Source organism: Neoarius graeffei, chromosome 18 (genome assembly GCF_027579695.1).
Source record: "Neoarius graeffei isolate fNeoGra1 chromosome 18, fNeoGra1.pri, whole genome shotgun sequence".
In the NCBI taxonomy this organism is placed as follows: Eukaryota; Metazoa; Chordata; class Actinopteri; order Siluriformes; family Ariidae; genus Neoarius; species Neoarius graeffei.
Window position 1 is genome coordinate 36,914,195 of NC_083586.1, and position 10,486 is coordinate 36,924,680.

General features: G+C 39.9%; 1 protein-coding gene across 1 annotated transcript; it reads right to left on the reverse strand.

Annotated features, from left to right (window-relative positions):
• Window positions 1-1,252: 1,252 nt before the first annotated feature.
• LOC132866729 (transcription elongation factor A N-terminal and central domain-containing protein) lies at window positions 1,253-9,979 on the reverse strand. Its single transcript, XM_060899511.1, has 2 exons — window positions 9,894-9,979; window positions 1,253-5,693 (listed from the first exon to the last, which is right to left on the reverse strand). The coding sequence occupies exon 2, from the start codon at window positions 5,683-5,685 to the stop codon at window positions 4,642-4,644; it is 1,044 nt and encodes a 347-aa protein (XP_060755494.1). The 5' UTR covers window positions 5,686-5,693; window positions 9,894-9,979; the 3' UTR covers window positions 1,253-4,641.
• Between the last annotated feature and the right edge of the window lie 507 nt (window positions 9,980-10,486).

The following is a 10,486-nucleotide window of genomic DNA, read 5'->3' on the forward strand; positions in this document are numbered from 1 at the left end:
ACTTGGCAAATTTTGCAGAGTATGCTCCCTGACTAAAATAGCAACCTTGCAGTGTTTTTAAATACAAATAAATGATCATATTCAGGGAAGCAAAGTATCTTTAGTTAGACCTAAGGTAACAAATTTCCCTTTTGCAGGGTGATTAATATTCCTGAGGAATGTGCGACCTGATTGGCCAGTGAATGCCTTAATGTTTCACTGTTGTTTTGATATGGAAACCCCATATCAGAGAACACATATGTTGCAGTAAGGTAAGGGTTAAAGTTCATAAAAGCTATCTAAGTTTCTAGACTGATGAACTTTTACCCTCTAAAACATAAGGCATTCACCGACCAATCAGCTAGCACTTTATTCATTCATTGGCCAATCAGGTAGCACTGTCCTCATGAATATTAATAAGGTTTCTGGCCACCTTGCAAAAAAAAAGAAATTCAATAAATTTACAATTGGCACTTGGGCCAGACTGGTATTGGGAATTACAACACAACTCCAAGGCTGTCAGCCTTTTACTTTGGAAAAGAAAGCAAATGTGAAATCAAAATATAATAATCTCATCTCATTATCTCTAGCCGCTTTATCCTTCTACAGGGTCGCAGGCAAGCTGGAGCCTATCCCAGCTGACTACGGGCGAAAGGCGGGGTACACCCTGGACAAGTCGCCAGGTCAACACAGGGCTGACACATAGACACAGACAACCATTCACACTCACATTCACACCTACGGTCAATTTAGAGTCACCAGTTAACCTAACCTGCATGTCTTTGGACTGTGGGGGAAACCGGAGCACCCGGAGGAAACCCACGCGGACACGGGGAGAACATGCAAACTCCGCACAGAAAGGCCCTCGCCGGCCCCGGGGCTCGAACCCAGGACCTTCTTGCTGTGAGGCGACAGCGCTAACCACTACACCACCGTGCCGCCGAATATAATAATTATATTATAAAATATAATAAAACAATATTTTTTAAAAAACCATAAGGCGTCTTAAATGAGGCTAAGATAATTTATCTTGCTTCAACTCTCCAATTCAGGCCACCTGACCTAAAATAACAGCTCATCATGAAGGTCTAATTGTGTCAAAATCGCTATTCATACATACTGTTAGTCACAACAGTGTGTTTTGAACTTATTTAGGACGATTTTCTTTTTTTTTGGTCTCTTAATGAATTGACAGTGTCATTGACAACAGTGTCCTGAGACACCATTTATTTAAAAAAACAAAAAACACCTTCCACATTAAAATTAGAAGGTATAGATTTCTGTCACTATTTATTTCCATCCACTAGAGTGTATTTTCATCCCCAAATAGTGCCACTTTATTACAAAAAAAGTCAGCCATAATTTTATATTCACTACAATCACAAGTTTCACCCTTTTAATAAAGTGCTTTATCTCTCTACAAACAGTACAACAAATAATAACTTGGGTCACAGTGCTCTCAAACGAGACTCATATCAGATATAACTGCTGCAAGCTACAGGCCTACAGTGTATTGATGCATTGAAGCTCTCTGCAGCAAAGCATCATGGGAAAACTGCCCCCAGACTGCAGATTACTGAGTCACATGTTCACTGCACATGTGGCACACTTCGTATCACATGTCTGCAGGAAGGCGATGGAGTTTCGGCCTGATCATTCCTCTACGAGCGCATTGTCTCTTGGGCTGGTCAACTTTAGTGCTGATCTGAGTGTCTCCTATTAAATGAGAAAGATTTGTCACAGAATACAACATGCAGGCAGGCACACTCATCTATTAATATTCACATCGTGTGCAATTACTTTCAGATAATAAAATGCTTCCGTTTTTGTGAAATATAGCTGTATACGTGAAAATATATTACAATCTGTGCATATTGAACTTTGCTGGACGTACATTCAAACCCAGGGTATGGATTTTCCTATTTCATTTAACCCTCCTTTTCATGTTCTCCATTTCTTTTCTGGTTAGAAATATGTAACTGTAAGCAATTGTGAAGTCATTTTCCTCAAAAGTGGATCTTATTCAGCCAGAAAAACTGATTATAATCAGCATTACAAACCCACAATGACATTCTAAACAGCTGTTCATCACATGCAGAACAGGAAATATATCTTTCGGGAATAGTAACCATGGCATTGCAGGACACATTCTCATTTTAATATGCACAGCTGGATGTTATACATAATTAATACGGAAATGAAAAGAGTGACCTTCCTGCTGAAACTATATACTAGTGCATCTCAAAAAATTAGAATATTGTGAAAAAGTTCAATATTTTCCATCAGTTATTTAAGAAAGTGAAAATGTTATATATTATAGACTCATTACACATAAACTAAAATGTTTCAAGCATTTTTCTATTTTAATTTTAATCAGTATAGCATACAGTACAAAAACATAAAAAAACCCATCTCAAAATATTAGAATATTTCATTTCGAGTTTGAGTAAAACAGTATGAACACAGTGTATCTCTCGGTCTAGTTCAGTACACACAACCACAATCATGGGGAAGACTGCTGACTTGACTGTTGTCCAGAAGATGATCACTGATGCCCTCTACAAGGAGGGTAAGCCACAAAAGGTCATTGCTGAAAAGGGTGGCTGGAAAAGGTGCACAAGCAACAGGGATGGCCGCAGTCTTGAGAGGATTGTCAAGAAAAGTTGATTCAAGAACTTGGGAGAGCTTCACAAGGAGTGGACTGAGGCTGGTGTCAGTGTATCAAGACCCATCACGAACAGACATCTTCAAGAAAGGGGATACAACTTTCGCATTCCTAATATCGAGCTACTCCTGAGCCAGAGACAATGTCAGAAGTGTCTTATCTGGGCTAAGGAGAGAAAGAAATGGACTGTTGCTCAGTGGTCCAAAGTCCTCTTTTCAGATGAAAGTACATTTTGCATTTAATTTGGAAATCACGGTTCTAGAGTCTGGAGGAAGAGTGGAGAGGCACAGAATCCAAGGTGTTTGAAGCCCAGTGTGAAGTTTCCACAGTCTGTGATGATTTGGGGTGCCATGTCATCTGCTGGTGTTGGTCCACTGTATTTTATCAAGTCCAAAGTCAACACAGCCATCCACCAGAAGATTTTAGAGCACTTCATGCTTCCATCTGCTGACGAGCTTTTTGGAGATGTTGATTTCCTTTTCCAGCAGGACTTAGCACCTACCCACAGTGCCAAAACTACTACCAAATGGTTTGCTGACCATGATATTACTGTGTTTGATTGGCCAGCCAACTTGCCTGACCTGAACCCCATAGAGAATCTATGGGGTATTGTCAAGAGGAAGATGAGAAACACCCGACTCAAAAATACAGATACGCTGAAGGCCACTATCAAAGCAACCTGGGCTTCAGTAACACCTCAGCAGTGCCACAGACTGATCACCTCCATGCCACACCGCATTGATACAGTAATTCATGGTAAAGGAGCCCCAACCAAGTATTGAGTGTATAAATTAATATACTTTTCAGAAGTTGGACATTTCTGTATTGTAAATCCTTTTTTTTGATTGATCTTAGGGAATATTCTAATAATTTGAGATACTGGATTTCTGATTTTCATGAGCTATAAGCCATAATCATCAAAATTAAAACAAAAAAAGGCTTTAAATATTTCACTTTACATGTAATGAATATAGAATATATGAAAGTTTACCTTTTTGAATTAAATTATGAAAAAATAAACTTTTTCATGGTATTTTAATTTTTTGAGATGCACTAGTATGTTATTGCACTTGAGATATAAAGAAAGTGATCATACAAAAAGTCTAGGATTCGTTCTGCTATCTGATATGATTTGCAACAGTCGTATTCATTCATTCGTTCATCTTCAGTAACAGATTGATTCTTGTCAGGGGTGGTCATTCAAGAGGAGCTGAGCTTTTAAAACGCACAGTTTGAAAGACATGAACTCAAGCCGTATTTTCAATCTTGGATTGATCATAAATCTTGGTGGTTAACAGAAGTGTTTGTAAAAGAATATAATATTTAACATGTGCATATAAGTATTATATTCCACATTTTTTATCATATAAATACAGTATAGCATGCTACCACAGCGTATTTAGTAGGCAAATAATAGCCCACTAACTGTCCAAGTATACTATACAAGCATCTCATCTCATTATCTCTAGCCGCTTTATCCTGTTCTACAGGGTCGCAGGCAAGCTGGAGCCTATCCCAGCTGACTATGGGCGAAAGGCGGGGTACACCCTGGACAAGTCGCCAGGTCATCACAGGGCTGACACATAGACACAGACAACCATTCACACTCACATTCACACCTACAGTCAATTTAGAGTCACCAGTTAACCTAACCTGCATGTCTTTGGACTGTGGGGGAAACCGGAGCACCCGGAGGAAACCCACGCGGACACGGGGAGAACATGCAAACTCCACACAGAAAGGCCCTCGCCGGCCACGGGGCTCGAACCCGGACCTTCTTGCGGTGAGGCGACAGCGCTAACCACTACACCACTGTGCCACCCCTATACAAGCATAAATATGATAAATTAATATGACCTAGTCAGGGTCATAACATGCAAAATTCTACAGACAGTACGCAAACCAGGGTCCCTGGTGCTGTGAGGTGGTGACACTACCCACTGCACCACAATACCACCCTGTAGTCTTGAAGATTTTCCAATGTTTTCAGAGTCAAATCAAAGGCACACCCAGCGGTTATGGTACCACTGCGCCCCACAGTTAGCACAAGTCATGAAGGTCACGGCTTCTTCATCGATACTACCTTTCTTCACCCAGGAGGGCAGGAAAAGTGTGCCACGGGAGATCTGCGTCATCCTACAGTCCATCCCTTCACAGCGATTGCATCGCACCTTTGTCGTGGCCGTCCCCTCCAGTCCCTGTGGCAGCTGGTGTTCGTTAATGCCCGCTGCCGTGTAGCCCTGCCTGAGCTGGCGCAACTCATCACCAGCCATCTCCTGAGCAGACATCCGGGCAAACTCCTCTGGAGCCAATCTGCCACTCAGAAGACCCTGCCGTAGGTGAGGGTTCTTTGGGTTCTTCAAGTTGGCCAACTTACTTCTTATGCAAGATTTGTATTTGGGAGGATTATGGCCGTGAAGGGCATATATGTGTGTTTCGATTGTGTGAGCAAGCTGGTTTGTCAGCTCAGGATCAGCTTGATCTGTATTTAGAGCCTGGATAAGGAGTTCAACACACTTGTTTCTCAAGACTGCTGAGCTGCTCATCAGAGGTGGAACCATTAAGGTGGTTTTCGAATCTTCTTGAGGAAGTCTTGAAGAACATTCTTCTTTTGATGACACATCTTTCGCAGAAGATGAATCACTTGATTCTTGGTCCACATTACTCTCTTCAACGTCGAAGCGTATTATTGTTTCGTCGTCGTTCACTTTTCGATCTAGGTCCTGTTTGGCTGCTTCTGCTTCATCTGTTCCACATTCCTTTGTCTGATTTGTGTCTTTGATGTTTTTGTGTTCATGTTGTGAACCATACAAACGCTTCCATTTTGAAAGAATCACCTTTCCTCTTTTACGAATACTGGCTACAGGACATGACTTTAAAAGCTGATAAATGTTCTTGGCAATGTCAGTGGTCTGTAGTTGCTCTAGTGTCACATTGCTGTTGTAGATGTCTGTTAGTAAACAAGAAATGTCTTCATAATTTCCATCCTTGTGTAGTTTCTCTATTCGTATCGCCATACGTGTAATTTCCTTTATCTCCATTGTCACAGCTAAATAAAAAAAAAAAGAAACTATTTTGTAACTCGTCATTACTGGGACAATAGAACAAATCAATGTATTACAACGTTATACAGTGGTGCTTGAAAGATTGTGAACCCTTTAGAATTTTCAATATTTCTGCACACCGTCATCAGCAACCAGAGGAGCCTGTTCAGTGACAGAATGCTCCTTCCCAAGTGCAGGACGAACAGACTCAAAAACTCCTTTGTCCCTCACGCCATCAGACTGTACAACTCCTCTCTGGGGGGAGGAGGGGTAACAGGAGGACAGAGAACGGAAAGGAGCAGTAGCCTAGCCTAACAATAAGCAATACCGGACAATGTGCAATATAATGTGCAATATAAAGTGCAATATCTTTCCTGCTTCCCCCCCCCCCCACCACCACACACACACACTTACCCTAACCCCACTGCTCCCCCCCTTCCTCTCTTCCCCATATCTTATTCTTTTATATTTGCATATGTAAATACTTAATTTATTTTAATTTATCTAGAAGTTTTCTCTATTTCTTTTCTCTGTTTATCTGTAATGATGCTGCTGGAATCTTAATTTCCCTGAGGGAACCCGCCCAAAGGGATTAATAAAGTTTTATCTAATCTAATCTAATTTATGACCTAAAACATCATCAGATTTTCACACAAGTCCTAAAAGTAGATAAAGAGAACCCAGTTAAACAAACGAGACAAAATATTATACTTGGTCATTTATTTATTGAGGAAAATGATCCAATATTACATATCTGAGTGGCAAAAGTATGTGAACCTCTAGGATTAGCAGTTAATTTGAAGGTGAAATTAGAGTCAGGTGTTTTCAATCAATGGGATGACAATCAGGTGTGAGTGGGCACCCTGTTTTATTTAAAGAACAGGGATCCATCAAAGTCTGATCTTCACAACACATTTGTGGAAGTGTATCATGGCACGAACAAAGGAGATTTCAGAGGACCACAGAAAAAGCGTTGTTGATGCTCATCAGGCTGGAAAAGGTTATAAAACCATCTCTAAAGGGTTTGGATTCCACCAATCCACAGTCAGACAGATTGTGTACAAATGGAGGAAATTCAAGACCATTGTTACCCTCCCCAGGAGTGGTCGACCAACAAAGATCACTCCCGGAGCAAGGCGTATAATAGTCGGCGAGGTCACAAAGGACTCCAGGGTAACTTCTAAGCAACTGAAGGCCTCTCTCACATTGGCTAATGTTAATGTTCATGAGTCCACCATCAGGAGAACACTGAACAACAATGGTGTGCATGGCAGGGTTGCAAGGAGAAAGCCACTGCTCTCCAAAAAGAACATTGCTGCTTGTCTGCAGTTTGCTAAAGATCACGTGGACAAGCCAGAAGGCTATTAGAAAAATGTTTTGTGGACGGATGAGATCAAAATAGAACTTTTTGGTTTAAATGAGAAGCGTTACGTTTGGAAAAAGGAAATGGGTTGTTTTACAATCAGGGTACACAAGCTAAAAATCACATTTAACACTTAATATCTTCAATATCAAAAGGCCTGACTAAATAAACTTGGTTGTTTATTGTAGCCCTGTAATAGCTCTATTTACCATGCAAAAAAAAATTGGTGATAACGTTATTTTTGGTGAATGTATGGCAATATATTAGCCTAGTAAACTAGACCCACCCGCCTAGTGGTCAAAAATATTTTTGCCTAGCGAGTGGGTCTAGCCTCGCACCATATAAACAAAAACACCCCGGGCATCAAATCGTGCCCGCCAATCACAACGCAAGGTTTTTGTTTGGATTCTTTGGGCGGGCTTTTGCAGGAGTGACGACAAAGCTGCGCGACGCTGGAGAAAGCACAGCAGGAAAGATGGCTACGGCTAGTGAACAGCGCGCGTTTGACTCCGCTTTGGAATCAGTTTTAGAAGAATTAGACTTGGAGCTTTCGTTGAAACATGAGCAGGAAGAGGCTCTCCGCTCATTCCTTTTCAAGAAGGATGTTTTCGCTGTTTTGCCGACCGGCTATGGCAAAAGTCTGATCTACCAGCTGGCTCCGTTCGTAGCCAAAAGGATGGGGCTAGTTTGTGCAGTACGAAGAATTAATAAACAGCTTTGAAACATTACTTTTTGATTGTTTCTTATTTTCCCGTTATTTTAAATTTAAGGGAAATTATTTCACCAAACACCACTAAATAAAAACTCTCAAAAACAGTTTAAGCAAACCCTTGAAAAACACTTGGAAAAAAAATGAGTGTATGTGGTACAGACTCCAAACTTGTGGTCATTATCTCCAAACTTCTTAATATCTAGAACCTGTTTATTAATTAATACGCATTTTGAAAAATTATTTATTTCAAGGCCTCCCCCACTGCTTTCTGTCGCTCTGACTACGTCACAGTCACTGTTGCGCTGATTGGTCAGAGCGTTGGCCTATACGCACAGAGACAGTTTGAAAGACAGCGGTTTGTTCCTCCTACCCCCTTCGGAAATGTCTACGGATCGAGGCCAGACTAAATATTCACGTTTAGTCTGGCTTGCCAGGCTAGCAATATATGTCATATTTAGCAAAATTACTCGTGTCATTTAGAAAAAGTGCTTTTTTGACCACAGGTAGCTCCAAAAGGGATGCACTTAAATAATTCTTTATACCATAAAACACATATTTGGTTCCATATCATTGGAAACATCGTTAAGTTTTAATGTTGAATGGCAGTAAGTTTTCAGACTATTTTGATCAAATTAGTATGTAATTGTGTCAAAAAATGTCCTCTCCAAGACAGCTAATTTTTCAATATAAAATAACATATCTAAAATGATTATTTTCATCCTAAAATGTGGTCAAGAAATTGGGACGTAAATATTAGAGACAACTAACACAAAGCTTACAGCCTTATATTTAAAAGCACTATGGAAGTAGCGGATTCTGAATTGTCAAAAAAAAAAGTCCTCTCCGAGAATCACTTCATTTGTTTCTCCCAGCCCTGCTTAAAGCTACACTTAATCTTCTTTATCTTATAGCAGATTACACAAAACTACCATACACACATGTCAAACAATTACATGAAATCTGTTCTTTAACTTGTCCTTCACTTAAAAACTGGTACAAGAACCAGTTTGAATCAATTTGAATTTTGGACCCCTGTAACACAAACTTTGTACCCTGATTGTAAAACAACCCAAAACAGTGCATTCCATCTGTGAAACATGGTGGTGGTAGTATCATGGTTTGGGCCTGTTTTGCTGCATCTGGGCCAGGACGGCTTGCCATCATTGATGGAACAATGAATTCTGAATTATACCAGCGAATTCTAAAGGAAAATGTCAGGGCATCTGTCCATGAACTGAATCTCAAGAGAAGGTGGGTCATGCAGCAAGACAACGACCCTAAGCACACAAGTCGTTCTACCAAAGAATGGTTAAAGAAGAATAAAGTGAATGTTTTGGAATGGCCAAGTCAAAGTCCTGACCTTAATCCAATCGAAATGTTGTGGAAGGACCTGAAGCGAGCAGTTCATGTGAGGAAACCCACCAACATCCCAGAGTTGAAGCTGTTCTGTACGGAGGAACGGGCTAAAATTCCTCCAAGCCGGTGTGCAGGACTGATCAACAGTTACCGGAAACGTTTAGTTGCAGTTATTGCTGCACAAGGGGGTCACACCAGATACTGAAAGCAAAGGTTCACATACTTTTGCCACTCACAGATATGTAATACTGGATCATTTTCCTCAATAAATAAATGACCAAGTATGATATTTTTGTCTCAATTGTTTAACTGGGTTCTCTTTATCTACTTTTAGGACTTGTGTGAAAATCTGATGATGTTTTAGATCATATTTATGCAGAAATATAGAAAATTCTAAAGGGTTCACAAACTTTCAAGCACCACTGTATTTCATTTCATGTACAAACAAAAGACAAAGCAGCCAAAGAGGCTGAACCCAAAAGAATCATTACTGAAAAAGTAGTGCACTACATAGGGCGTACAAGCCAGTCTGCTATTCCCTATAACGGGCACTAAAGTAGAAAGTGTGAAAGTATTTGTAATTCAACCAAAGAGCTCAGGACTATTGTGCGAACTGTTGTTGCTAATGTTTCAACCACATATTTATCTATCCTCAAATCACATTACTGACCAATTAAAAATCTAAACAAAATGTTTTATTACTCGTCGTTATGTTTTTACGACATACCACAGACTACTACTAATAATAATATTACGACTAAAAAAAATCCTTACCTATTTATATCAAATCCAATCCGCCATGTTTGTTGTGGTTCCCCAAGCAAATCCCATTATCACCACTAGAGGGCGCAAATGATACATTAGCGATATACAGTACATACTACTCTACTAAATAGTATAACAAATTAGTACGCAACCTGAGATGCCTTTGGTTTTTACGTGAATTAAAAAAATACAAGTAGACAAGAAGATTGTACGGGTTTTTTTTTTCAGCTTCTTGTCACTGAAACGAAACAGTGTCGTCATTTTTCTTCATAGTTCAAGTAACCCGAGACACCAAGAGTTCACCACGTGCACTGCTTAGTACGCTAGTATACGAGTTTAATGTAATAATAGTAACACTGGAGAGAAATTAGACTAAAATTAAATCTATGTTGACACAGAGATCTACTTACAGTTAAGGCATGATTAGAGTACAGTAAGACACTTATAATCCGACTAATTGGGATGTTTTAGGAAATACATCAGGTTTTAAAGAGATCATTTGAGATTTATCCAGTTTTAAAGCCTAGAACCATAATACATCAGCGTACACTCAGCTATAATATTATACACCAGGATACTCAACTATAATATTTAGGCTAATA